This window comes from Oryx dammah, unplaced genomic scaffold (genome assembly GCF_014754425.2).
Source record: "Oryx dammah isolate SB20612 unplaced genomic scaffold, SCBI_Odam_1.1 HiC_scaffold_25, whole genome shotgun sequence".
Taxonomy (NCBI): Eukaryota; Metazoa; Chordata; class Mammalia; order Artiodactyla; family Bovidae; genus Oryx; species Oryx dammah.
Genome location: NW_024070209.1, coordinates 103821834 through 103848507, shown reverse-complemented (window position 1 = coordinate 103848507; position 26674 = coordinate 103821834). Strand labels below are relative to the sequence as shown.

The 26674-nt window shown below is 65.4% G+C and overlaps 1 protein-coding gene across 2 annotated transcripts in view; it reads right to left on the bottom strand.

Moving 5' to 3' along the window:
• The window catches only part of RXRA (retinoid X receptor alpha), a 66608-nt gene that overhangs the window by 8588 nt on the left and 31346 nt on the right, over positions 1 to 26674 (bottom strand). Inside the window, exons 5-10 of one of the 2 annotated variants that reach the window (XR_005718497.1) lie at positions 20509 to 20678; positions 17097 to 17226; positions 15774 to 15906; positions 13713 to 13804; positions 12156 to 12261; positions 9641 to 10519 (exon numbers count right to left, since the gene is read on the bottom strand). Coding sequence is in view for 1 of the 2 variants with exons in the window: in XM_040225597.1 (XP_040081531.1) it covers positions 10372 to 10519; positions 12156 to 12261; positions 13713 to 13804; positions 15774 to 15906; positions 17097 to 17226; positions 20509 to 20678 (779 nt within the window). In the remaining variant the exon portion in view is untranslated. Of the gene's footprint in view, positions 1 to 7153; positions 10520 to 12155; positions 12262 to 13712; positions 13805 to 15773; positions 15907 to 17096; positions 17227 to 20508; positions 20679 to 26674 lie in introns of those variants that run through there. The other variant, XM_040225597.1, reaches the window with a different exon arrangement.

Sequence of the window (26674 nt, the reverse complement as noted above, 5' to 3'; positions counted from 1 at the left end):
GCGCTAACGGTTATGCTCACACTGCGCTGCAGCGATCGAGGCTTCCCTGGTGGCTACAATAGCGTTACGTCTGAGGAAACGGTGTACGAATCTCAATTTAAAATATTTCACCGTGGAAACGTGCGAACCGCATCTGAGCCACTGGGAAGACGCCATCTCCTTGCTGGTGGAGGCTGAGCGTCTGCTGTCCAGGGCGGCCTCCCCCGTGGACGGTCTCAGCCGGGTCTTCTCTTGCCGCTTCGCCTGCCCGCGCACGTGAGGAGGCGGCTTCTCCCCCGAACCCTCGCGAGCCAGCCCTGCCAGGTTCCGAGTTTTCTTCTGCAGCCTCCTCACCCCGCTCAGCCTTCACAGAATTGAAGAGATGAGGGTCCTCCTCTGGATGAGGCTTTGGCTTAAGGGAGTGTTGGGCCGGTCTGATCCTCTGTCCGGACCACCGGAACTTTCTCCGTACCAGCAGGAAGGCTGCCTCTCTTTCTTATCATTCGTGTGACCCCTGGAGCAGCACGCTTAATTTCCTTCAAGAGCGCTCTTTGCCTTCACACCTTGGTTAACTGTTTGGTGCAAGAGGCCTAGCTCCAGGCCTGTCTCAGTTCTGACACGCCTTTCTCACTGAGCTCCATCATCTCGAGCTTTGATTTAAAGTGAGAGACGAGCGACTCTTCCCTTCCCTTAAACACTCGGAGGTCACGGTAGGTTCTTAATCGACCAAATGTCACTACTGTTGCGTCTCGGGGTAAAGGGAGGCTGGATGAGAGGGAGAGAGGCGGGGGAGAGAGGTGGAGCTGTCAGAACACACACGTTTGTCAGTTGAGTTCGCTGTCTTACGTGGGTGCAGCTCACGGCTTCTCGGATAATGACAAGAGTAACACCAAAGGTCACAGGTCACCATAAAGGACCTAACAGGAATGAAAATGTTTGAGGCACTGGGAAAATTCCCAAAATGTGACACAGAGACAGGAGTGAGAAAACGCTGTTGGGGAACGGGCACCAAGAGATTTGCTAGACTCGGGGTCGCCACTGACCTGCAGTTTGTGAGAAGCACAGCTTCTGCAACAAAGGGAAGAACAATAAAATGAGCTCTGCCTGTGTTTGTGTCCGTGACGTGAAAGTGTCAGTCACTCAGGCGTGTCCAACTCTTTGCAGCCCCAGGGACTACAGCCCGCCAGGCTCCTCTGTCCGTGGGCTTCTGGCAAGAACACTGGAGCGGGTTGCCATCTCCTCCTCCAGGGGGTCTTCCTGATTCCGGGATCGAACCCGGGTCTCTCGCACGGCAGGCAGTGTCTCCACCACCTGAGCCACCAGGGAAGCCTGGCTTATTCCCCTCGTCTTGCTTTCCCCCAACGTCCTCCTCTGACCGGGGGCCCCGCCCGGCCCTGAGCAGTCACATCTCCGTGGGCCCTTCTGGGCCGCAGTTTCTGACTTTCTGTACTTTGATGACCTTGACAATTCTGAGGAGGATTGCTCAGGGATTCTGTGGAAGGTCCCTTGGCTGGGATTTCTCTGGTGGTTTTCTCGTGGTGGGCCTTGATGGGGGTGTTTGGGAGGAAGACCCTGAGGGAGGTACCCCATTCATGCCACTGTGCCAGGGTGCAGGCCGGCACCAGGACGCATCGCTGCTGGCGTTGGCCTTGAGCCCTGGCCGAGGTCGGGTTTGCGGGTTCCGCACCCCTCCCCTGGAACGTTCTCTGTCTCCCTCCCCCGGCAGCTTCTCTACAAGGCGGTCACTGGGCACAGCTCGCATTCGAGGATGAGGGCTCAGGTTCCAGCTCGTGGAGGGGAGCACGCACACAAACCCTCTGGGACTCTTCTGCAGGGAGAGTCGTCTCTCCTCCACCACGCGTTTATTTATTCGGTCGTGTGTTTACACGAGAACAGGCTCACGGGTATTCATGTTGTCCTTTGAGTCATAACCCAGTCCGACCTTGTTTGTCTGTCCCAGCCCCGGGTGTCCCAGCCTCGTCCGCGGGGACCGTGCTGGTCACATCCGGTGTCCCCCTGATGACCCACTGTCGTGCTTCTGCGGCCCCTGCATGCCTCCACTTTCACTCTCTAGCGCAAGACGCTCCTGGCTCATTCCGGCCGTTTCTGCCCAGCCCTGGCATGGTCTCCCCCAGGACCCCTGGCCCTCGCCTTGGAGAACGGCGTTAGAAACCAAGATCTGGGTGCCAGGATGCTCAAGGAGCAACCCATCACTCGCAGTGTCTCTCAGCTGACAGAGCAAGGAAATGGTGCGCATGCTACCCTGGGCTGTCACACGTGACCTCAGGTGTGGCCGCGCAGCCGTCTGTGCGGAGCTAATCCTCAGTGCACGCTGGGCCTCCAGCTCCCATCCACCCCCACGTGGGTCCCTCTCAGCCCCACAGAGACATGCCAGGGCCCCCAACCCGGCTGCATGGCCCAGTTTCAGGGAAGACAAGAGGTCAGAGCTGTCAGCCTGCAGCCCCAGAAACAGCGTCATCGCCCCAAGAACAGGCTCCTGCAGCGGCGCCCTTCACGGCCAGTTTCACGGAGCCGAAGGCTGCCAGCTCAGCCGCTGTTGCCTCCCCTCCAGCAGGAAGGTTGCCCGGCCACAGTCTGCACGCGGTCCTGGGAGTCTCCTGACCTCCCAAGTAACTCTCTTTGCATACAGTAAGGCTCAGTGTTTGTGCAGAAAAGTCTTGTGGTTTGGACAAGTACCGTGTCAGGTAGCCGCCAGAAGAGTTTCGCGGCCCTAAAAACCCCCCGTCTCCCCTACTCGCACCCCACCAGAACCACTGATCTGTTTACCATCTCCAGAGTGATGCCTTTTCCAGAATGTTGCATAAATGGAATCCTGTAGTTTCTCTTTCACTTAGCAATATGCATTTATGATTCATCCGTGTCTCTTCGTGGCTGACAGCTCATTTCTTTTTATTGCTAAGAGTGTTCCACTGTCTGGAGGAACCTCAGTCTGCTTATCCATTCAGTTACTGAAGGGCGTCTTGGTTGCTTCCCGTTGTCAGCAGTTACGAATAAAGCTGCTATGAAGGCCCGTGTGCCAGGCTGGGGGCAGACATGTGTTTTCAAACTGGTTGTATCAACACCTATAGCTGCGGTCACCAGATGATGCTGAATTTTGTGAGAAACTGCTTCCCTGAGCAGGCGACCTCCACTCTCAGGGTGCAAGGGCGGGCCCCCATCTCGAGAGCCCTGCCGCGGCAGCCTCTCCCCATTCTGCACTCTCCAAGGCCTTGGTGGCTAAGAGAAGAGAGTGGGCCCCTCGCCCAGCCCGGGCCCTACCCCGCCTCCTGAGGGCTTGGGAGCGGACGGAAGGGAAGTCCACAGGCACCTCCACCAGTCCCCACCAGCCCCTCTGGGGCCCCACCGGTCCGACCCGGCAGCCTGGAATCCAGGCAGGCGGCTGGGCGGGCTCACACCTGGCCCTCCCCGGCAGGCACCCGGGCCAGCTCAGGCAGGAGCTCCGCCCGGACTTCAGGGGCCTGGGTCCCACTGCTGGAGCTGAAGGTGGGCCGCCACCTCCTCCCCTGGCCTCAGCTTCCTCCCCGAACAGCGGGGCTGCTCGGCGCCAGTGATCTCGGCTCTGCTCCGCGCCTGCACGGCCCGTACCCACTACGGCTGTGCCCCGTCTGCAGAGGGGAGGCTGAGGCCCAGGAGGGAAACGCTCTGTCCACCAGTGTCCAGCTGGGCGCGGACCCCAGGCCTGGCCTCCCGAGCCCAGGCCTCCTGGGGGGCCCCGGCAGCCCCTGCAGCGGAAGACGAACAGGGGGACAAAGGCCCAACGTGAGGGCAGCTCAGAGACCTCAGGCCCCCAGGCAGAGCGGGCTTCCGAAGCTGGGTGGGCCCTACCCTGGGGCAGGGCAGCCAGCAAAGCCGAGCTGCCCCTGCCTCCGCCACAAGCCCCTCAGGGCTGTGGGCCTGGATTCCCTGGACGCTCCTGACCCACCTCTGTCTCGGAAGCATGAGAACCAACAGCTCTCCTCTGGCGGGACTGGGTTTTTTCCAGCCTCGTTCCCTGGGTGCCGAGCGCCGGTTCCCAGGCTCTAAGTCGGAGTCTGCAGCCAGCTCCCAGGTTAGGTCAGGGCCCAGGGGCCCTGGTGGGATAGAGAGCCCCTCAGGGTGGAGCCTGGCCTACAAGTGTGGGTCCGTGAGTGTGTGAATGAATGAGGAACCAAGGCCCCCACAGCCCGGCATTCCCACCCCCACTGGCAGCTCTGACCTCCCTGGGGCTTTCACTGTCAAAGGCATGACAACGCTGACCCTCCTGGTCCCCCAGCCTGGAACCGGCCCACAGCCCCGACCTCCTCCAGATGTGGCCCCAGACCAGAGGTGGAGGCCTCCAGCCCCCACGCTTGCCAGGCCTGTGCCCGGGGGAAGGCCATGTCCCAGGAAAATGACCCAGGATGTGGCGACCTCAGGGTCTTTTCTGGATGACTGAGGTCTTGCCCCCCTCGGCACAACAGCCCTGGGAGGGGGGATGGGGAAACTGAGGTCCAGAGGGGACAGTGCCCGCCCACTCCCAGTCTGGGCTGAGAGCGCAGTGGGCTCTGCTGCCCAGCGGGGTGGCCCCGCTCTGTCCCCAGCCCGACCCTCTGACGTAATCGGACAGGGGCGTGGCCTGGACCGCGGAGTTCCGAGGCTCCCGGCGGGCGATTCCAGGGGCACCTGCCAGACGGGACGGCCCCGCGCGGCCTCTGCCCCGCGCGGCCAGCAGGGGGCAGTGCTGCCTCGCACCGGGACCACGTGGCGCGGACACGCCTCTTCTCTGAGCTCCTCCAAACGGTGGTCGGGGGCTGGGCCGGCCCTGCTCCGGGCCCTGCCGTCGATCCGTCTCAGGACTCCTCCCCGGGGGTGCGGCCCCTCCCAGCTCCTCTGGGGTCCCCCGCATCCCCAGATGGCTTCTGAGGCTGGGGGGCAGCTGGGTGAAATGGCCAGGCCACTCCAACTCTCTGAGCCCTCGAGATCGCCCCCCGCCCAGGGACGGGAGGGATGCAAGTCCACACCCAGCCAGGCTGGCGGGCAGCAGCAGTCTGTTTCAGCCGGGGGTCAGCCCTCGGCACTGCAGAGGAGCCCCAAGCGCAGAAGCAGAGGAAACCGCGTGGGTATTAGGGGACAGAGGACGAGAACTGCCCTGTGTTCTGTCTCCTGACGCCCTCCACACTCCGGCCCCTTCCTGCCTGAGGTCTCAGCCCCACTGGCCACCTCTGCTCGGTTCTCATCACTTGCTGCTGCCGCGCTCAGGCCCAGTGATGACCCCCCGCTTCTTCTGTCCTCTGCGTCCCCTGATGGGTGTCAGCGCCTCTCTGGGGGCTCACCCCCTCTTCCTAGGACTCCCTCCATTTCCCACACAGGCCCTTTCTCCAACCACACCGCTTGCCTGGCGACAGCAGGGCCCGCTCTCTCCTGTCACCGGGCTCCAGCACCCAGCTTGGAACCTGCCATACGGGGATGCCTGGCACAGCCCTGTCCAAATGCCCCAACCTCGCCCCTGAGGTTCCCCAGCCCTGCTCGCTCAGCTAGTCACCACCGGATCCTGAGGCAGATAAACTTATCAAGCCCAGCATCTGTGGTCCAGGGGGACTGCCCTGGGCCGGGCTCACCATGGCAACTGGAGGCAGCAGGGAGGCCAGGAGCCAGATTGTCTGGCAGTGGCCGTGAGCAGCCCAGGGTCTCCGCGTAACTGGGGGCCCTCCACGGGCACAGCACTTGGCAAGAGGTCGGGTGTGAGCCCTGCGCCCTGGACTCCTCCTCCTCTCGGGCCGCTGCCCACTGGACCCCCTGCTCTGCTCTACCAGGGTCGGCACTCCAGCCCAGGGGTGCTCCCGCGGGCCTGCACCCCAGACAACGTGCGGGGGACCCTGAGCCTGGGGAGGTCGTCTTGGTCATGGCCCTGCCCTGGTCTTCCCTAGAGACTCCAACGGCCCCTCAGGCCCTGCAGCCATGGGAGGCAGCCTTCCTCGGGGTCCACTTACACCTGCCAGACGCCCCTGCAGGGTCTGCCCGTGGACACTGTGTTCAGAGATGGGCCAGGGCCTACTGAGGCTGGGGTCAACGGCCAGGGAGTCCCTGAGCCAGGGTCCCTCACTGGCAAGGCGACCCTCTGCTTCTCCAGGCCCCGGGGGCTGACTACACTTCCTAGGCCAGGAAGGGGTCCCCACGGTGGTTATGTTTGAATTTTTATGACTGGAAACCAGAATGGGCTGGTCGCAGAGGTTCATCGGGGTCTGTCTCCCGTGCCCACCCTTCTAGGAGGTGCGGGCTGAGCTTGGTGGGCAAGGCCATGCCTGACTCCCGGGAGGCTGTCGCGGGCAAGGGCCGTGGGGGCCGGGCATCAGCATCCCGGGCCCGCCTGCAGCCAGCCAGGGCTGGGACAGCCGAGTTCTGGTGAGGCTGTGCGTGTCACACGTGCAGGGGCACGTTCGTATGTACGTAAACATGCAAATCTCCGTGCGTACTGTACGTCCACATACAGCAAGTCCTCTGCAGGGTCCTGGCTCTCGGGCCTCAGGACTCATCATCAGGTTCACGCCCTCCCCTGGGAGCCACCTCGGCCCTCAGTAGGAAGTGTCTGGTGCCCCCGGGCAGGGCTGTGGGCCTCAGGGCTTCCAGCCCCAGGATGCCTCGGGTCCCCAGACGGTGCCGGCTGGACGGAGGTGCAGGAGAGGGTTTGGGCACTGCAGGCACGCTGCGGCCGGGCCCCGTCCAGCCCCCAGATGGCATGGAGACAAGTGGGGGCAGGTGGGCACCACCACCCGCTCGTTAATGGGGCAGCCAGATGACATCACTCACCCTGGGGCCGTGCGAACCTCCTGCCCGTCTGGGCTGATGTGGACGCAAGGGACGAACTCAACCCAAGCCCAGCCCCAAGAGGGCTGAGGGCGCCCCTCTTGGGGGGCTTCTGGACAGGGCCCAGGCACAGAGGGGGTCGGTCACCCAGGAGCCCTGAGATGCAGCGCAGGCCCGGGAGGAGGAAGGGCCCAGGAGCCCCAGGTCAGGGTCTTGCTGCCAGGGACCGGCCGCCGCCACCGGTGGAGGGCAGCTGGGACGCCTGCTGCAGCCCTCGGGGCAGGGTGAAGGCGGCAGGCCCTCCCCCTCCAGGGCAGCCGGAAGCACCCCGCGCGGCCGGCTTCCAGCCCCGGACAGGAAAGCCCCCCGAACAAAGGCAAGCTCAGGGGGGGTGTTTTCAAACGCTCATGTTTGCCTCTCCTCTCACGTTTTGCTCCGAGTCTCTTTTCCACAATTCTGACACCATTGTTCGCCCGGCACCTGCGGCCGCGATGTTTTCGAGAACAGTCACGTGGGGGGGAAGTAATTTCACAGTCAGTCCCGGGAAGGCCAGCTGGCCACGGGGAGAGCGCAGAGGGAGGCGTGAACGTCACTCGGAAGCGGAGGAAAACCCTCGAGAGCTCCAGGCCCACCTTCTCGCCCGCAGCAGTGTCGCCCGAGGCCCTCGCGCCCGTCCGGCATCCCGACGTCGACTCAGAGAGCCTTCACCTCTAGAAGCAGAAACAAAACAAGCCCCCCACCCCGCCATGCCCTCCAAGTTATACGTGAGGGATAAAATTACATTTGTACAAAAATAGATTTTTTTTTCTACCTTTCCCGATGCTTTAGACGCCTCCTTTTTTTCTGTGTATGTCATCCTCTCTGTGAGCTACACGTCCCGGCTAAGGCATTGCTAAGGACTGGCAATGGCTAAAGCTGTTTGCTCCAAAGCATCTTAAAATAGATGCGTCTCCTTGCCTCAAGGTATTCATTCGAACCCGGATTTCACCAAAGAAGGGGTCCTTACATACTTGCTTACAACAAGCAAATTTATAGGAAAATGGGGGTGGGGGGGGAGTCTTGATTAAAAATAAACAGAAAACGCTGGTAACTGGTCTGTGTGTCTGTGGACGGCGAGCAGGTCTGTGCACGCGGGGTCTCTACAGCACGGGTGTTGCCCACACACACCTGCGTGGGCAGGGGCCAAATCCCACGGCGGGAGCAACATCAGCCCGTCACGCTCCAGCTGGACGTTCCGCTGGGCCCAACCAGGGCCTCCGCGGAGCAGGGAGCATGGCGTGGTCTCCAGCACTTGGCCCAGGGGGTCTGCCAGCCCAAACCCTCCTGGAACGCCCAGGGTGGGGGGCCATCCTCCCCCCGGGGGGATGAGGGCCAGCGGCTGATGCGGGTGCCCTCTGCACGGATGTCCCCAGGTGGGCCAGCTTCCAAGGAAACGCCCAGTGGGGGACAAGCCAGAGGCTGGCCTGGCCGACACCTTCCAAACCTGAGACGCAGTCGTCTCCGCTCCCCAGCCGCAGGAGCCCCGCCTGATGACCGAGCGGGAGGTGATGCTGGGGGTGGGGGTGCACGCCGGAAGCATCCAGCAAGTGGGGATGGCACAGGATGGCCAACAAGCTGACGTTAGTGCTATCTTTAGAAAATTAAAGACTGTCCCACCAAAATAATAATTACCAAAAAAATCACCTTAATTGAACCAGATTGGTCTACTGAAGGTCTGGTTAAAGAAAACGTCTATCTACCGAATAACGTGCCATTTCCCCACCATCACCTTTTCAAACACAGCAAGGATGCTACGAGGACAGCGCCCGAGGAGAAGACGGGGGACTTGGCCCCAGGACACCAGGGGCCCGGTGCTGGGGGGAGGCAGGAGGCCGGGGGAGGGGGTGCCGGGGGCTTTGGGCTTGGGGCAGGGCGGGCGGGGGGCCTCCAGGCCAGCCCCCACAGGGCCCTCTCCTGGGCTCCAGAGTGGTCTGGGGCAGCGGGGCGGGCGGGGCGTGGATGGGGTGTGTCCAGCTGCAGAAGGCACTGGGTGCGGGGTGGGGGGGCAGCCTTACAAACCCACCACTGGGGGAACCCCACGGGGAGGACCACCGGGGTGCCTGCATCACTCTGCTGACACCACCACGCCCCCAAGGTGGCCGAGACTTCCCAGGGTGCTGGGCAGGCCCCGGCTCACCCCACCTCTGCCGCAGAGGGCGGGTGGGGCGGGTGCCGGGGTGGCCGGGGCCGCGTCTCCTGGGGGCGGGAATGGGGGACCCCAGAGCGAGGAGACGTCTGTGGTGTCCTCCACACAGTCGGCCCAGGCGCCTCACGCTCAGCCTGGGCTGGACCCTGGAGGGCAAAGAACGGACACCCTCTTCCCCACGGAGGCCGGGAGGCTGGCCTGTCCTCACCCAGCCTCGGGGGCACCCCCGCACCGCCCCAGGTAGACAGGCTTGGGGGAGCACCCAGAACGCCGACCCCCACTCCCGCTCCGGGGCTGCTGGCAGTTCCGGGCCCCCCAGCCGACAAACGCTGGGTTTTGGGGTGTGAGATGGAAAAACGGACCAGAGGGAGCGCGCGACGGTGCAAAGAGGCCTTCACCCTGAGAGAGCCAGCCCAGAACGCTGGGCCTGCCGGGCCAGCCCGGCCCCCGACCAGAGCGGGTGCGGACGGACACAGGACAACAGCCTGTCTCTGGGAGCCCCACCCGACCCCAGAGTGCTGGCACTTGGCCGCTCCCCACCCCAGGGGCCCATGAGACGCCAGCCAGCCAAGCAGTGCTGCCGGCCCCGGCCAGCTGTCCGCTCCCCGCAGCGGCGTGCCACAGGCCCCTCCGGCTCTGGACCCTGCTGGCCTCCCTCAGCGTGCGCAGCCGACTGAGGACCACCCCCCCCACCCTCCTGGGTGGGCAGCAGACCTCCAGTCCACTAGAGATAGGGCACACCCTGCAGGATTGGGGGCCAGCCTCAGCCCTCTGCACAAGCTGGAAGGTTTGGGGGCGGCCTGGACAGGACCACATGGGACCAGGAGCTGAAACCAGCACGACGCAGAGAGAGCAGGTGGGGTGGGGTGCACGGGCGTCCCCGAAGCCTGAGGCGACCCCCAAACCCAGCACAGAGGTCGGCTCCCAATCTGACCGGCTTGGGGAGCAGGCTGAAAGTCATCTTTGGAAAAAGGGGTTGCTCTCCCTTCACTCTGAGGGACCGGAGCCCCTCCCATCCTCCTGGGAGGCGGGTCGGGGTCTTTGGCAGCCCCCCAACCTGTCCCCTCCTCCGAATCGCGGGTGAAGCTGGGCGGGCAGGGCGCCAGCCAACACAGGAGGCAGAGGAATCCTTGCAAACAGAGGGCCTCCCTCGGGAGAGTTCCAAACCCAGCGACCAGAACGCGACGGAGCGCTGCCACCCTCTGAGCGCTGCGGCTCCGGGGGCAGCGGCGTGTACCCCGTGCGCCCGTCCGGGTTCCCCCTGGCTCCTGCCGCTCTGGCGGCCGCCCCGGGATGCCCGCTGCCGGGTCCAGACGAGTCGTGGAAAACGAGGAGGGCGGCCGGCAGCACAGGCTCAGCAGTGGCGGGCCACGCCCCCAGGTCCAGGCGGGCAGAGGAGGGCGGGGCGGGCCGGGACCGCGGGCCTAAGTCATCTGGTGCGGGGCCTCCAGCATCTCCATGAGGAAGGTGTCGATGGGCGTGTCCCCGATGAGCTTGAAGAAGAAGAGGTGCTCCAGGCACTTGAGGCCGATGGAGCGCAGGGCGGGCAGACGCAGCAGCAGCTTGGCGAACCTGCGGGGGGAGCCGCGTGAGCGCCCACCACCCGCCCCCCGGCCCCGCGGCCTGACCGCGACCCGCCGCCCCAGACCCCGAGGCTGCCACGGCAGGGGACCTGCCTGAGCCAGCGGCCTTGACCGGGGAGGGGTCTCTCAGGCAGAGGATGGACGCAGAGAGGGGCCAGGGCCCAGGGGCGGAAGACTCCAAGAGGACACCCCCAGGGCAGAGATTCAGGATGCAGGGCCGGTGGCCGGGCTGGGGCGGGCTGATCAGGGCTTCGTGGGGGAAGTTAAAAGGCGCGGCAGGCTTTCTCCAAGGGCAGCAGAAGTCACAGCAGGATTTTATGCAGGAAGAAGGGCTCTGACGGCAGGTCTGAGCACCAGCAAAGCCCCTGGCCGGTGGGCGCCCCCTCTCGGGATAAAGCCGCTCCTGAGCTGGGGGGCAGGTCTGAGCTCCAAGAAGCCTCCAGTGGGGCTCACGCCAGCACCCACCTCGCCCAGAAAGAGCTGCAGCACGGCAGCCCGACATCGAACAGGGCGGGTGCAGGGAGGGGGAGGGGCTCCGCGCCTGCCCCACTGCAGTCTCTGGGGAGGACAGTGGGCGGCAGAAGGGCAGGGGAGACTTCGGGGGGCGCCTGGAGAAGGGACGCCAGGCTCCTGCACTCTGTGCCAAGGACAGCTGCCGTGTGGGGCCAGGGCCCAGTGCCCCACCCCGGACGTCCACATCTACCCCTCCCTGGACCCCAGCACCCACCCCGAGTGCTTCCAGGCCTTCTGCACACGACCCTCCGGGGACCCTGGGACCTCACTAATTATTAACAATGTCTTATTTCAGGGGGAAAGCCCCAGGCTTGGCTGCAACACAACCCACGTTTTAAAGGCAAAAACGCAGCTCGGAGGCTGGAGCGGGGCCAGAGAACGCGCTGTTTTCTGCTGAGCTGGCGAGATGGGCCGGGGCGGGGAGCCAGGAAAAACAGGCGGGCCTGCCACCCCTCCTCCGGGAAGTTTCACTTTAAACCAGATGAGGCTGGTCAGACACTTAACCGTGTGTGTGCCGGCTGGCAGGGCGGGCGAGGGCAGAGCCAGGCCTGGGGCCCTGGGGCCCCAACCCCTCCTGACAGACAGAAGCCAGTCCAGGAAGAGAGGAGGCAGGAACCTGGACAGCCAGTCTGCAGGCACCTTCTCCCAGAAACCCACTGTGCGCCCGGCTCGGGGGACCTGGCAAGGAGACAAGGCCAGCCCTCTGGGGCCCACAGTGGGCAGGGAGAGAGGCAGGCAGACTCTTGCTCAGACCACGGCCATCTGCTCCGCACACATTTGTAAAGCACCTACTATGTCCTGGCTTTCATCCCTGCCGGGGCGAGCACACCAGGGCCCTGCCTTGAGCGGTTTCCTCTGTCGGCAGAGGAAAGCAACGCCTTGGTTTACGTGCCACGCGTGCCTACTGTGTGCCAGCACAGGGCCCCTCTGTCTGGCGGGGCTGCAGGGAACGGTGAGCGCGCACCTGCTGGGGTGGAAGAGTGTCTGGGTCCCCCGCTGCCCTGGGTGGGGGAGGGCAGCTGCCTTCTAACCCACAGGAGCATCTGAAGGGCTGGGGCGGGCCTGCCCCAGCCCCCGAGGCCCGTCTGGGCGGAGGCTCTGCCAGGGCTCACCTTCCTGGCTGCTCGGGGTACTTGTGTTTGCAGTACGCCTCCAGGGACGCGTAGACCTTCTCGCGAAGCGCCTCCACCTCGGCTGGGTTTGAGAGCCCCTTGGAGTCTGCAAGGGAGAAGGGGCCACAGGTCAGAGCCCGGCCCCGGGAAGCAAGGACCCAGAGCCCCCACCTGGATGAGGCGGCCCCACGCACGCACCCTGCCCGCTGCGTGCTGGCCACTCGACCTTGGGCCTGTCCCCTAACCTCCCGCCACCCTACTACCTCATCAGGAAGGTAGGACAGGCCTGCTTCCACCAGGCCTGGTTGCCACGGCAACCGCGTCACCTCCGGAGGCCTCAGTGCACTGGGTCTCAGCCCCTCTGAGCCAATGTAGGCTCCAAACCTCCTTCTGTCTGAAACAGCCAAACCCACGCTTTGGGGGCCAAAGCCACCCTGAGCCCTGGGACCCTGGCAGCAGGAGCCTGGTCTGGAAGGGGCTCTGCCTGTGGACAGAGATGCCTGGGACCAGGGCCACCAAAACCCCAGGGCCCAGGGGTGAGGACTGAGGCGCACGGGCCGCCATGGGTCATCTGGGCAGCGGTCACAGGCCTCCCTGAGGCAGTGAGAGCTCCCCGGTTGGGCAAAGCTAAGTCCCTCTCTGCTCCTTTGTTTCCGAGGTCACCCCGCAAACTGACACCCGACAAGCCTCTCCCCACTGACCCCCAACAGCAGCCCCCTCTGGGCACTGGGATTCAGGCCCCTGCCCTGAGCGAGGCCCCAGATAGGCATGGTCCACCCTGAGGGCTTAGCGGGCAGAGGCTGGAACCCCCCCACTGCCCATCTGAAGCCAGTGCAGCCCTGGGGGCAGGCCTGCTCCTGGGTGGCATCTGAGCCCTAGGCCAGGGGCCCCCACACTAGCCCTGACCCGGCTGTCTGACATCCCAGCAGGGGCACCATGCCCAGCATCAATGCCACAGTGGCCTGGGGTCCTGGGCACCTCTGGAAATGCAGTCTCCTCTGCAGCTGGGCCCCCAGTCTCCCTACACTTGGGCTTGTGCCAGCTCTGGCCACCTCCCTTCCGCCCCTGGCAACCCCAAGTCTGGACCCAGCAGGTAAAGCAGTGCCAGCAGCCAAGTCACGCTCGACTTCAAGAGGGACCCCACTGGGCAGGGCTGTGTTGGCAGGGTCGTGGGTTCATGCACAGGCCTGGGGACAAATGCCCCTGGAAACGGGCTGTCCCCACTAGGGGACCCCATCTTCACCCCAGCCTGACCCTCAGAGCTGGAGCCGACGGAGGGTGAGGACTCAGGAGCCCTGCCGCCGGCCCGCCCTCCCACCGCCAGCACTTCCCCGAGACGCCCTCAGAGCCCGCCCCTGCCCCGGTGCTCCCCCAGAACCCCCAGACCAGCCGGGCTCCAGATCTCTGGCAGCAGAGCCCATCGCAAGAGAGACAGGCAGGCTCAGAGGAGGGGCAGGGGGCCGACACCGCCCTATCGGTGGGCTGTGGGGCTGCGGCGGGTGCCCGCTGCCTTGGCCCCCTGGGGGGTGGGTGCCGGGCCTGGGCAGCGGGCAGTACCGGGGTTGAAGAGCACGATGGCGCGCAGGCAGCCCAGCTCCGCCTTGTCCATTTCCATGTCCCGCATCTTGGACACCAGCTCCGTCAGCACCCTGGGGGGGGGGGGGCAGGAAAACATCAGCATCCCAGCCAGGCCATGCCCTTCCTGGGGCCCCCCAGAAACACCCCCAAAGGACTCCGTGCAGGCCTGGAGGGCAACTGAGAAGGGTAGGGCGATTCAGACGAGGTAGGACAGTCCCTGTGCCTAGCCAGTCCCCTCCGGCCCCGAGGGAGGAGAGGGGCTCCTCTCCTCCACCTCCAGGAGCTCAGCGTTGTGTTATTCTAGGAACAGGGAGCCTAGAGGGGGGCCGCGTGACAGCGGGGTGAGCCAGGGTCCTGGACGTCGGGGGCGAAGTCCACTGGCACACGTCCCCGCCCGGCTGCAGACCAGGCCAAGGCCCAGATGCGCATCCCTGCCACTCCCTACGTCCGCGGGAAGGCGCCTCCACAGCCTCCCAAGGCTTCCCTGCTCCTGGCTCGCTGCCAGAGGGGGCTCTGTGCCACTTCCCATCACCAGGCACCTCCCGAGCACCTGGACCCCCGGCGCTGTCAGCTGGGCGCACAGCCGGGGAGGCACTTCTCAACGTGCCCTCGGAGGGACGGGCTTGCTAAAGAAACCATCTGTGAGCGATACGATCCCCTGGAGGAGGAAGTGGCTCCCGCTCCAGTGTTCCTGCCTGCAGAGTCCCACGGACAGGGGAGCCTGGCGGGCTCCAGTCCACGGGTCGCACAGAGTCGGACACGGCTGAGCGACCAAGCATGCAAGCAATAAACCCAGCAACCCACAGCCCCCTCTTTGAGTTTGTTGAAGGCCCTGAAATGTCCTGAGGCAAAGACACGCCCTACACTGTCTACATCAGGGCCTGGTGCAGGCGGGTGGGGTGGAGCAGTCAGGAGCCACCCCCCTGTTCTTCCTGAGCTGTCCCATGTGGCAGCACGCTCTCACTTTTATCCCCAGGGGGCTACAGTAGGGGTCTCTGCTGCCCCCCTCACTGTAAGGCTCTTGTACTCAGGGGCTCGGGCTTCCCTTGGGGCTCAGTTGGAGAAGAATCCGCCTGCAATGTGGGAGACCTGGGTTCGATCCTGGGGCTGGGAAGATCCCGGGAGAAGAGAAAGGCTACCCACTCCAGTATTCTGGCCTGGAGAATTCCATAGACTGTATAGTCCACAGAGTCTCAAAGAATCAGACACGACTGAGCAGCTCTCTTCACTCAGGGGCTCACCTGGGACCCTGCCCACTGCCTCCCCTCCCCGGGGGCCCACTCACCCGGTGCTGCAACACCTCCACCCCAGGGACCCACCCACGGCCCTCCCCAGCCCCTCCAGCTCTGGCTGGCTGAGCTGACCCCCCAGTGCTCTGGGCTCACAGGCAAAGCCAGCCAGGGACAGGAACAGGCATCCCAGTGACCCCGCCGGTGGAGACAAGACGTTCTCGGAGCCTGAGAACAGTCGCCTGACCATCGCCCAGCACTGGCCGCCTGGGTGTGTGCCAGAGGGGCGGGAGCAGACGCCGGGAACAGGCCCGGAGCGGTGCTGGGACACGGCCGTGCGCCCGGGGCAGGCCGCACGCAGGCTCACGGAACCACGACACGTCAGAGGAGTCCTCGCCGGCTCCCCGGGGACAGCACTACCGTGCATCTCTGCTTTAAAGATGGGGCCGCTTTCCTTCCCACACGCGGATGTGGAGGGAAGGACACCGCAGTGGGAGCTGGGGTACACGGGCGGCCCCGGGGATTTTAATCTTAGGGAAGTTGCTTAGTGGTGTCCGACTCTTAGCGACCCCAGGGACTGTAGCCCACCAGGCTCCTCCGTCCATGGGATTCTCTAGGCAAGAATATGGCAGTGGGTTGCCATTCCCTTCTCCAGGGGATCTTCCTGACCCAGGGATCGAACGTGGGTCTCCCGCACTGCGGGCAGACGCTTTACCCTCTGAGCCACCCGGGACTTAGTCCTGGGGCTCTTCTGCTGTCTCCCCAAGTGTAACCTCCGTGCCCGGCACAGAGGCCGCGCGGGGGCGCCCACCTGTCGAAGATGGCGCCCACGCCCGCGCTGTGGGCGCTGTTGCGGTGCACGTGCAACCCGGTGGCCAGGAGGATGCCGTCCTTCACGGCGATGGAGCGGTGGGAGAAGGAGGCGATGAGCAGCTCGTTCCAGCCTGCGGGGGTGGCGGGCGCGCACAGGGTCACCGTGGTCTCCAGGCCCCGCCCCCTCGCCCCTAGGACCGCCACCCCCACTGAACAGGAGCAGAGACTCGTCCACCCGCAGGGCTCCGGGGCCCCACCCCACCCCGCCCCAGCCCCCACCGGGCACCCGGGAGGCCGCTCACACCCTCTCAAGGCAGGGCCCCCGTGGAACCCCGAGCCCATGACCTTTCCACAGAAGGGCGGTTCCCGAGCACTGACCCTTAAGTCCCGCACAGAGCAGCTCCTGCAGCTGCTTAACCCGGGCCCTCCACACTCAGACGCCCGGGAAGTCCCTCTCTGTACGTGCCAGACGCTGCTGCCAAGGAGCGCGAGGGAGCCCCCAGACCCTCTTGGGCAGCCCCCACCGCAAACTCCCCGAGCTGGCGTTTTGGCGGTGCCACGAAACAGTAAATGATGGAGTCCAGGAGTGGCGGAGCCAAGGGGGGCTGCCGCCATGTCCCCGAGTCCCTGGCACACGCGGAGTGGGCGCAGGGCTGGGGGAGGGCAGAGAAAAGACCCCGTGCGCACGCGCTCCTGCAAACCGGACGCGCGAGCCGTCCCGACCCCAGCCCGGAGCCCATGGAGCGCTCGGCAGTGGTGGCTGTGACCGTCACGGCTGCCCCAAAGGCTCCGGGCTGGTGGCTGTGCCCGGGTCACAAGGGTGATCCTGTTCAATCACGACTCAAACCCACGAAGCTAGTATTGGCCCCACTTTACACAGAGGAAAACTGAGAGCCCGGGAGACAAAGAGGCTGCCTGCTCAGCACGAGGACCCGGGGCCCCGCCCCACCCCGCAGGTCGGCATCTTTTCCTGTCGGCTCTGGGGTTGGGGTCTGTGCCCCAGTCAGAGCGAAAGCTCTTCCAGGGACCGTCTCCCGCACCCCTGGGCCCATCGTAGATGGACACCCGCTGGCCAAACACCAGGGCTCTCAGGAGGCTGAGGACACCTCGTCAAGGGGCAGCAAGACTGCCCTCCTCTGAGGCCCCTTCCCCAGCCCTGTGTCCCAAGCCTTCTCCCCAGCAGCGGCCCCCACCACCCTCCCTATGCCTCATGCCCCGTGCCTCTAGGCACGGAGCAGGAGCAGGGCCCCGCCCCCTCGCCATCGCCCCGCCCCTACCAGGCCCCGCCCACCGCCCCGCCCCCACCAGGCCCGCCGCTCACCTGCCCGCAGCAGGATGACCTGGTCGTCCAGGGGCAGCTCGGAAAAGTGCGGGATCCGCTTGGCCCACTCCACCAGCGTGAAGAGCTGCTTGTCAGCGGCTTGGCAGATGTTGGTGACGGGGTCGTTGGGCTGGGGAGGGGCGCCGTGGTGAGCACCGTGCCTTGAACAGGGCCCTAATCAGGCCCCTACGAGCCCGACCCGGCGGCGGGGGCTCACCAACGCCCCCACGACCCCCACGACCTCAGCCCCCGAACCCCAGCACAAAGGACTCGGCGAGCACGGCTGAGTGGAGGGTTCTGAGGGCAGGTGACCCTGGAACGTGTGGGTGGGCCCAGGGATGTCACAGAACCCCTGCTGGGGAGGGAAGGTCAGAGGGCAGGGAGGACGTGAGGGCCGAGGCCAAGGTCGAGGAGGGAAGACCTGCCGCCCCAACATGGAAGAAGGGCTGGAGCTGGGCCCTGGACGCCTACAGAGCTGGAGAGGCCGGGCGCAGCCCCCCCACCCCCAGCCCCCGGAGGGCCAGCCCTGCCGATGCCCTGACTTGGCCCAGGGACACAGATCTCAGGCTTCAGGCCTCGAGAAGTGTGAGGCAGTAAAATCTGTGTTCTTTTAGGCACTCGGCTTGCTACCACTGTCCAGCAGCCACAGAAAGGTCACTGTGTCATGACCCACCGCAGCCCTTGGGCCGATGGCCAGGTGACCTCGTGTTGCAGACCAGGCGTGGGGAGGGGGTGGGCGGGGTGCCAGCCCCTCTGGTGGTGGTGCTTCCTCCCAAATTTGCACGTGGCACACACACAAGGGTGCATCCGAAGCCCTTCCAGAAAGTTCTGGTCAGGAGGAGTGTGCGTACGTGCCCAGTCATTTAGTCCCCTCTGACTCTTGAGACCCCATGGGCTGTAGCCCACCAGGCTCTTCTGTCTGTGGGATTCTCCAGGCAAGAACGCTAGAGGGGGTTGCCATTTCCTCCTCCAGGGCATCGTTCTGACCCAGGGATCGAGCCCGTGTCTTCCGCAGTGCAGGCGGATTCATTACCACCGAGCTACCTGGGAAGGCCCTAGACAGAAGGGGATGCCCGGTCATCCTCACAAACGGGGGAACCCGGGCAGCCTCAGTGGCTCCAGGCTCCAGCCCACGGGACTCCGATGGAGGACCCACCAGGCCCTGGGGGGTGGGGCCCAGGCAGCAGAAGCACCTCATTCCAGGAACCACGTGGGCCAGGCATCCCCCAACGGGGTGGGGAGGCTGGAGGGGCTTCCCTGATAGAAACCACGTGCCCTCCCGCGGCGCGCAGTCTAAACAATCCGGCTGTGAAGGGCCCGCTGAGGGCTCTCTCGGGAGGCCTGTGACAGAGGGGCACCGAGGCCGGCAGGACGGCCGGGACCGGCGTGCAGAAGGAGGACCTGGGGCCGCGGGAGAAGTCAGGGGAAAGGGGTGGAAGGCGCCAGAGCCCAGACGCCCCCAAAGTCACCGGCACACCGAAGCCCCAGGGGGCCAGCCCACACAGCGTTCCTGCCTCCACCCAGCAGCACCGGCCAGAAGCCCAGCACTCGGGGCTCCCAGACGCCACGGGCCCAAGCCCAGCACAGCCTCCAGGCATCGCGCACCCATCCCATCCACCGGATGACCACAGCCACGAGCAGAGCTAGCCTGTGCCGGGGACCGGCTCACCCGAGCGATACACCCAGCAGCAAGCGAGCCAGAGCCTGGGGCCAGGCTCCAGTCCTCAGGGACCCTGCTCCATGCCCTTCCAGCCCACGGGTGGGAGGCCAAGCTTAATGGTGGGGGTCCGGGGAGCTGCACTGAGCAGGGCAGAAGGCATGGGGAAGACCGACCGGTCCCGGGCTGAAGCCCCAGAGGTCGGGCTTTCTCTGGTCACTAGCGGGAGCCCCCCCTGAGTCCCCAAGGGGCCCAGAGCAGGCCCGGTGGAGTAGGCCAGGGCCTCGGAGGCAGGTGCCGGGTCATACCTAATAAGCTGGGGGCAAAGGTTACCTGCACCGGAGGTGCAGGGCTAGGCCTGGAGGAAGGGGGTTCCCCAGGGGGAGGAGCTTGAACTCCAGCCAGCTCCATCCTACCTCTGGCAGGTACTTAAATTCTCCGAGCCTTATTCCCACAAAAAGACAAAACAGGCCTCATTCAGGAGCAGTTTCATGAGCTCTGGCCCCTTGCCAGAGAGGGTGGAGCCTTCCCTGTCCTAGGAGGGGACCGCAGGGGCCCCAGGCTAGGACCTGAGGCTCTGCCAGAGTAGACAGGTGTCCCTGGTCTGGGGGAAGGGGCCCAACAAGCCAGCCCCAGAGGGGGACCCAGGCCAATCCACCAGGAGCGGCCACAGGAGGGCAGAGCTCCTGCCGGCCAGCCCACCAGCCTGTCCCCGAAATTGCCCACCTGTTCTGTATTCCCAGAGTGTGCAGAAGGCAGACTTGTTTCCTCCCAGACAGTGTCCTCACTGGACAAGAGTAAAACCTGGCAGACCGCTGTCGACCCCTGACGTTTCCTTCAGGGTTTCTGCTCAATCGTGAGGCCCTTGCCACCACCCTGGCTCCCCACTGAGACTGGAGAGGCCGTCAGGCAGGGTCAAGCCACAGACCAGAGGGACTGTCGAGGGTCAAACCAGGGCAGGGGGTCACTGCAACCAAGAGGCAACACGGTGGGGCAGCCAGCGTGGGGGTCTGAGAGGGGCTGCGGCCTGGGGTGCCCCGTCGCAGGGGGACAAGGAAGCGAGGTGTCCTGAGACTGCAGGCAAGACAGGACCCCCACACTCTGAGACTGGGGAGGTCGTGATCAAGCAGCTACGGGCAAGGCAGGGCCCTGTCCCTGACCGCAGCCGGGCACGGGGGACAGTCCAACGGCGAGGATGGAGAGCGAACCACCACACTCGCCGTGCCATGACCCCCAAGCGTCAGGGCGCCGAGCCCCCATGATGGGGGCACAAGGTGGTTGAGAGGGAAAGGGCTCCCCGAGGAAGGGACGCTTCCCAAGGCTGAAGCTGAAGGAGGAACAGTGGAAACCACACGAGCAAGGGCCCTGGGTGGGGGGTGGGGGTGGGCAGGGCGTCCGGGCCACATGAGGCGGGGACAGACGGGGGGAGAGGCCAGGGGGACCCCAGGGCCGCCCTGAACCCACACGGAGACACGGACGACGCTGAGACCCAGCACTGCCCACAGGCCTGGCTGCATGATGGGCCAGAGGTAACAGGAAGCTGGAAGGGAGCCGTAAAGTCCTGGGCTGTGAACCCAACAACCGAAAACTCGCCCACCTGACTGGCAGCAGAGCTTCATGGAGGTGCAGGGGCATGGGGGGATGGTGATAGGGTCCCCCTCCAGGCGGGGGTGATGAGGGGGTCCCCTTCCCAGGCGCGCTCCCAGGGCCTCTGTCCCCAGCACAGAGCAGACGGACATGGGCGGGGACACTCACCGAGCTGGGGCTCAGCCCCACGTTCGCCTCCACGTAGGCCTCAGTCTTGGGCTCGACGGCCAGCTCGGCCTCCAGGATCTTCTCCACCGGCATGTCCTCGTTGGCGCTGCTGGTCGACTCCACCTCGCTCTCGCCCCGGTCCTTGCCCCGCTGCCGCTCCTCCTGCACGGCTGAGGCCAGGTGGGGGGCACGGTCAGCCCGCAGCCCCCGTGGCAGCCTCCGCCCCCAGGGCCCAAGCAGCGTGCCAGCCAGCCGGCCAGGGCCAGCGCCAGAGAGAGCGAGGGTGCTCGGGCCGGCCAGACGGCAGCCCCGTCTCTGCCCCGAGCCCGGCCTCCCGCTCCCGGGGGGCTGTGCGCTCTGAGAACAGAGCGTGTGCCGCCTCTCGCTAATTCATTCAACCCCGGCTCACACCAGGACCACCCAGGGCCAGGGAGGGCAGGGCCCCGCTCTCAGGAAGTGAACGGCTCAGCAGGGATCCCAAGGTGGAGTGAGAAGCCCTTTCATGGGCTTTCATGGGTCATGGACGCAGGCACAGCCAGAACGGCTTCCCCGAAGAAGCGGCAATGCAGCTGAAGGGACAGAAAGGCAGGGACGGCAGCCCAGGCAGGGGCGGGGCGGGCGCTGAGGCCGAGGGGGTGTCCAGCTTGAGGCTGGAGGACTGGGCAGATGGGGGCAGCCTAGTCTCTGGGAACCAGGGAGAGAGGGAAGGGTTTATTTCAACACACCCCGAGGAGACGCACGCACAGGAAGGCCGAGGGGACCAGGCACCCCACGCTGGGCGTTCACAGACCCTCAATCTCAGAGCCCGTGTAGCTCAGGCCACCCTCTCCTAAGAGACGCTGAGACCTCCCTGAGGTCACCCTGCAGGCCAATGAGATACTGAACCACAGCGCCGCTGTGGACCCCACCCAGAGCCCCGTAAAACCCCAAGGGGCTCCTGCAGCATCCCAGGCTGACCCCACCGCCCCGCCTCTACTGGGGACAGCAAGGACCCCGGATCAGAGCAGTGGGGGAAGTTTGCAGCGGAGAGAAGCCTAGTCCAAGGCCAGAGGGGCTGCCACAGAACCCAGAACCCTCACAGCGGAGCCCCGGGAGTATCGGGCAGAGCCCCGCGGACAGCCAGACACCCCTGATCAACAGCAGCGGCACCAGGACTGGGCGGTGCCCCCCACTGCCCGCCAAGCCCCCAAGCCCACCCTCCCGTGGTCCTGCCCTGCTGAGCCAGAGCGTGCCGAGGCATCCCCTCGACACCCCAGGTGCCCTCAGCGCCCACCTCAGACAGGGCTTTGTGGGGCCCCTGGGGACCCCAGCACAGAGCAGGAGCTTGTGCAAGCCCACTCCTGGGGGCCGCCGTGCACACACGGCCGCCGTGCTGGGCAGAAGGGCCCGCTCGCAGCCCCTCACCCCCAGGGGCCAGGGGAGCCTCCGTTCTCTAAACCTGGGGGCGTAAGGGCTCCGCTCTGGGGCTCCCTGGGGTCCCTGGGCCCCACACAGCTCCTTAACAGCCCATGTCGACCCCTCTCCACCACGCCGGCCCCACCAACGACCGTTCGGAGATGCGGGGACCCAGCGGTACCCTTCTCCGGGCCGTGGAGCATTCTAAGGGCCAGCCCGACCTCCTTCCTGCCTCCACAAACGGCTGCTCACAGCTGCCCCCTGCCAGGGGCTTCACTCTCCGAGCCCGAATGCTGACTCAAGCAAGGGACTTTCCATTGGTGCAGCCGGACTCCAGACAGGGGCCAGCCGACGCTGTGGACCAGACCAGCTGGGCCACGGAGCCAGGCAGAAGGCCTCGGGCCAGAGCTTTTGCAAGCCTGGTGCTTCTGTAAAGTCTGACAGCTGGTGGGGCTGGGTGGGAAGCTCAAGCTGGCCGGCCTGGCCCCCACCACAGCGGATGCTGGGCTGGGCCGGGCACCGCCTCAGGTCACCATCTGTGCAGGGGACTGGGTCACAGGCCAGAGGGGTGGACCCAGTGCGAGGCAGCCACACAGGCCCATCTAGACCACAGCCAAGTGATGGGAACTCACAACCCTGTCGAGCAGTGTCCCTGAGACCCTGAGGGTGGGGTCCCTGGGGTCTGTGTTCTGGACAAAGCTGAGAGGCTTGTTTTACCAAGTTGGGAAACTGAGGCCCAGAGCACCCCTCATGGCTGAGCCCTCAGGAGAGCAGGCGGCTCAGGAGTCAGACCTGCTCTGCCCTGGGTGAGCCCCAAGCCTCTCTGGGCCCCAGCACCACCACCCCCCACAGTGAGACTGACGGCACCTGCCTCCCGGGGGTCCACAGGCACTGTCCTCCATCTGCTTGTGACTCCCACTCCCATGCCCCCCATGCCGTGGCCCAGTTACGGGGATGCCCGCACTCGAGACGGGCCTGGGCGCAGGGGTGCCGACTGGGGGGCCCTTGGGTGTGGGGCGGGGGGGCAGAATTAACTAGCAAAGCTCTGTGAGCACCCTCACTATAAGTATTACGGTTTTACTTATAGATGGTGGCAGGAGGGGGTGGCTAGGATTCTTGCTGGACCAGGTCAGCTGTCGTTTACACGTGGGTCGTGTGTGACCGACATCCAGCCGGTGGGAGGCCTCAGGCAGGAGGGGCGGCCAAGACAGGGCCTTGTTCTCCTCCCAGCCCACGGTGGGGGCAGGGGGCTGCACGGGGCTCGGGGGGGAACGTTGCCATGAGGGCAGAGCTCGCGGACCCACCGCTGGGATCCCCAGGAAAACCCCTGGGGCCAATGCTCCCCAGCAGCCGAGCCAGAGCCTGGAGGGGCGCTTAACACCCCAACACAGCCAGGGTCCCCGCAGTCAGCAGACTCCAGCGTGGGACCCCTCTCTGCCACGGCACTTGCTGCCAGCCCCCTGGGGAGCCGAGAGGTGGGAGGGGCATCTGGGGGGGGGGGAGCCCGGGCCTGCCGCCTCCTTCACTTTGGGCACCTCCCCTGTCCATTGCAGGACCCAAGGGGCAGAAAGGACAGGACTTCACCAGCGGCTCTGGCCCGGCTGCCCCTTCTCAAGGGCAGAGGGGGCATCCCTGCCAGAGGCCACAGGGCAAGTTAGGTGCCTCCAGCTCAGAGGACCCGGCTCTCCTTCCCCTCAGAATGGTTATGTGCACACAATCACACATGCACACAGGCTCACACCTACACGTGCACACCGGTACTCCCACAAACTCATGTGCACACACACACATATGCATACACACGCACACACACACACAGGCCTACACCCACGCACCCACACCAGCACTCACACAGACTCACACACACTCACAGACACACCCACACGTGCACACAGGCTCCCCTGCACACCAGCACACATACACCCACACACAGACGTGCACACACACGTGTACAGAGGCTTGCACCCACACACGCATACCAGCACACAGACACACTTACACTCACACACTCACACATGCACAAGCACACTCAGACGCACACACACGTACCCATCTTGTGGCCACCAGGCTCTCAGCCCCCCATGCCCTCTGCCACATTCCTCCCTTGGGGGAGCTTGCCAACACCCCCATGCACAGGCAGGGAGGAGCAAGGCCCCAGGTGGATGGGAGGTAGGGGCCCGGCTGGGGCTCTCCTCGCAGTGGAACATGGTGCCATACTCGCCTGCACACGCACGTGCTCACACACACACCAGGCACCATCTCCACACCCGCCGCTCAGAGCCAGCAGACAGAGACAGGAAGGAAGAGGGAGAGGCCTTCGTGAAGGAGGAGGGCGAGCGGGGAGGCGGGGCAGTGGGGCGGCCCCTGCAGCCTGGCGCTCTCACCCCAGACGGGGGCCGGGTCTCCCCCTCAGGCCGCGAAGCCCTGCGCGCCGGCCTGCGCCCTCTTCAGACAGGAGCGCCGACAGGCCGCAGAGTGTGGCCGCACGCCCAGCAGACAGGCCCGGCCCACAGGAACGTCCCACCCGGGGCCCCGGCCCCGCAGGCCCGACCTGAAGCCGTCACCTGCCGCATCCCTCACTAGCCAGCCCTCCCTGCGGTCAGCCAGTCCAGGTGCCAACCCTGAGCCTGCATCCCCGCTACACCAGGAGCGACCAGAAGCCTGTCACATGGGTCCAGTCATGCAGCGCCAGCTGGCATGGCTGCCCGCCACGGGGCTGCACCTAGGAGGGCTCGGGCTGGCCCTGGGGGCCTACAGCCTACATGCTCCTGGACAGGGCTGGGGTGGCACTCTGGGCCCCTGTCAGCGGGCACTGCACTGCCCAGGTCATGCCGCCAAAGCCCTGCCCTCGCTGGGGAGCCCTCCTGGAAGGGCTCACAGCCCGGGGCGGGGGCAGAGAGGAAGGACCCTGGCGTGCACCTCGCTGGCCCACAGAACCCTCTGCAGGGCTGGCACCGTGGTCACGGGTGCCCACCACTCACCCCTCCGGAGGGCAAGGCGGTGGGGCTGCCCCCAGAGCAGCGGGAGGCCAGATGGCACTGCACCCACGGGCGGACGGAGCCGCCTCCCACTGCCCCGTGGCTCTCGGGCCAGCAAAGAGTTTAACATCATGTTGGGAGCATGAGGGGACCGTGTAGGAGTTTTTACTGCCTGCTTGTGACTTATAAATCCAGCAAGAGGCGAGGGGAGGTCGATCCTGATGGAATCAGGTATCTATCTGATGGTCCATAAATCAGGCCTCTAGGGCCACGGTGCCTCAGGACGGCGCCCAACGCTCCAGACTCATGCATCAGATGGAGAGCGCGCGCATACGGCCCTGCAGGGCCCCCTCCCTAGCCTCGAGGCCCCCTCCCTGGCCCCCCGGTCCCCCCCCCGCCCCCCCCAGGCCCCCTCCCGGCCCCCAGGTCCCCTCCCTGCTCCCGAGGCCCCCTCCTGGCCCCTGAGGCCCTCTCCCTGCCCTGAGGCCTCCTTCCTCCCTGGGGGGGTGCGCGGACAGTCATGGCACCATGGGTGGGTGAGTGTATGTGACCAGGCAGTGAGTGTATATGACCGGCCTCTTCCCCAAAGAGGCTCCGGGCACAGCAGACACCCCTAACAGCCACCAGTGGGCAAGGACAGGGGGGTCAGAGCCGCTGACCCCCCACACCCGAGACTGCAGCTCCACTGGGACAGCAGACACTGTCTCCACTTTCCCCAGACCTTGAGGGGACAGATCACTGGGGTGTCCCCCAGGCCCACAAGTGGAAAGCTTGAGAGGGACTTAGGGGAGGGTCAGCATTTACTAGACTGGACAGCCCTGGGGGCCTGTGTTCAGTCGCTCTGTGGGACCTGCAGGGAGCCACATCCGCTGGGGGTCTTGGCCTCTGCACGTGCTGTCCCCTCCATCCAGACACGTGGTCTGCCGAACACCACTCCACTCTTCAGGGCTCAGCTGGACACCTGTCCACCAAGTGCTGCCCAATGCCCACAGCAGGGCCAGGGCCTCCTCTGGGTTTCCAGAGGCCCCAGGCTTCCCCGAAGGCAGCACTGACCGCTCCCAGAGGGCCCTTCCTGGCTGTGTGATGGTCACTTTCAGTGGACAGATAGCCACGGCTCGCTGACCCACACCGAGGTGCAGATGCTCTGCCCACCACGTGCTTGCCCCCTGCCCAAGTTTCCATCCTTCAGGAACAATGCTGCACTCACCACCTCCAGGAAGCCCACCCTGACTACATGGGGCAGCCAGAGGAACGGGGGCCGGACACAGGCCTCCCCACACCAGGCACACGCTTCCTCTGCCCTCCTGCTGCCCTGGAGGAAGAAGGTCAGCACTGGAAGCCAGGGCCCGGTTCCAGCCCAACATATGACCGTGGCCGAGCCCCAGACCCTCTGGGCCTCAGCTTCTCCACCCGCACACAGAAGGGTGGGCCACTGTCTCTATGGAACATGCGCCCTCATCAGGAAGGCTGGGTGGGCAGACCAAGGCCCAGGCCGGCCCCCCAGCTCACGCTGGAGCCCAGGAGGTGCCTCTCTGTGGGGTCCATGGGCACACTGCCCCTCACCAGCGCCGAGGCCCCCAGCCCATCACTGCCTCTCGGCCTCAAGGCACAGATCCTGCAGGACCACTGGCCCAGCTGAGGTCTCGGGTTGTCAGCAAGAAGGCCTGGAGCCCAGGAAATAAACAAATGAGACTGAGATTGCAGCCTCCACAAGAGGGCAGTGCGCAGTGACGAGACAGCTGCCCAGCTCCCCCACAGGACGCGGGGCAATCAGACAGCCGCCCGGCTCCCCC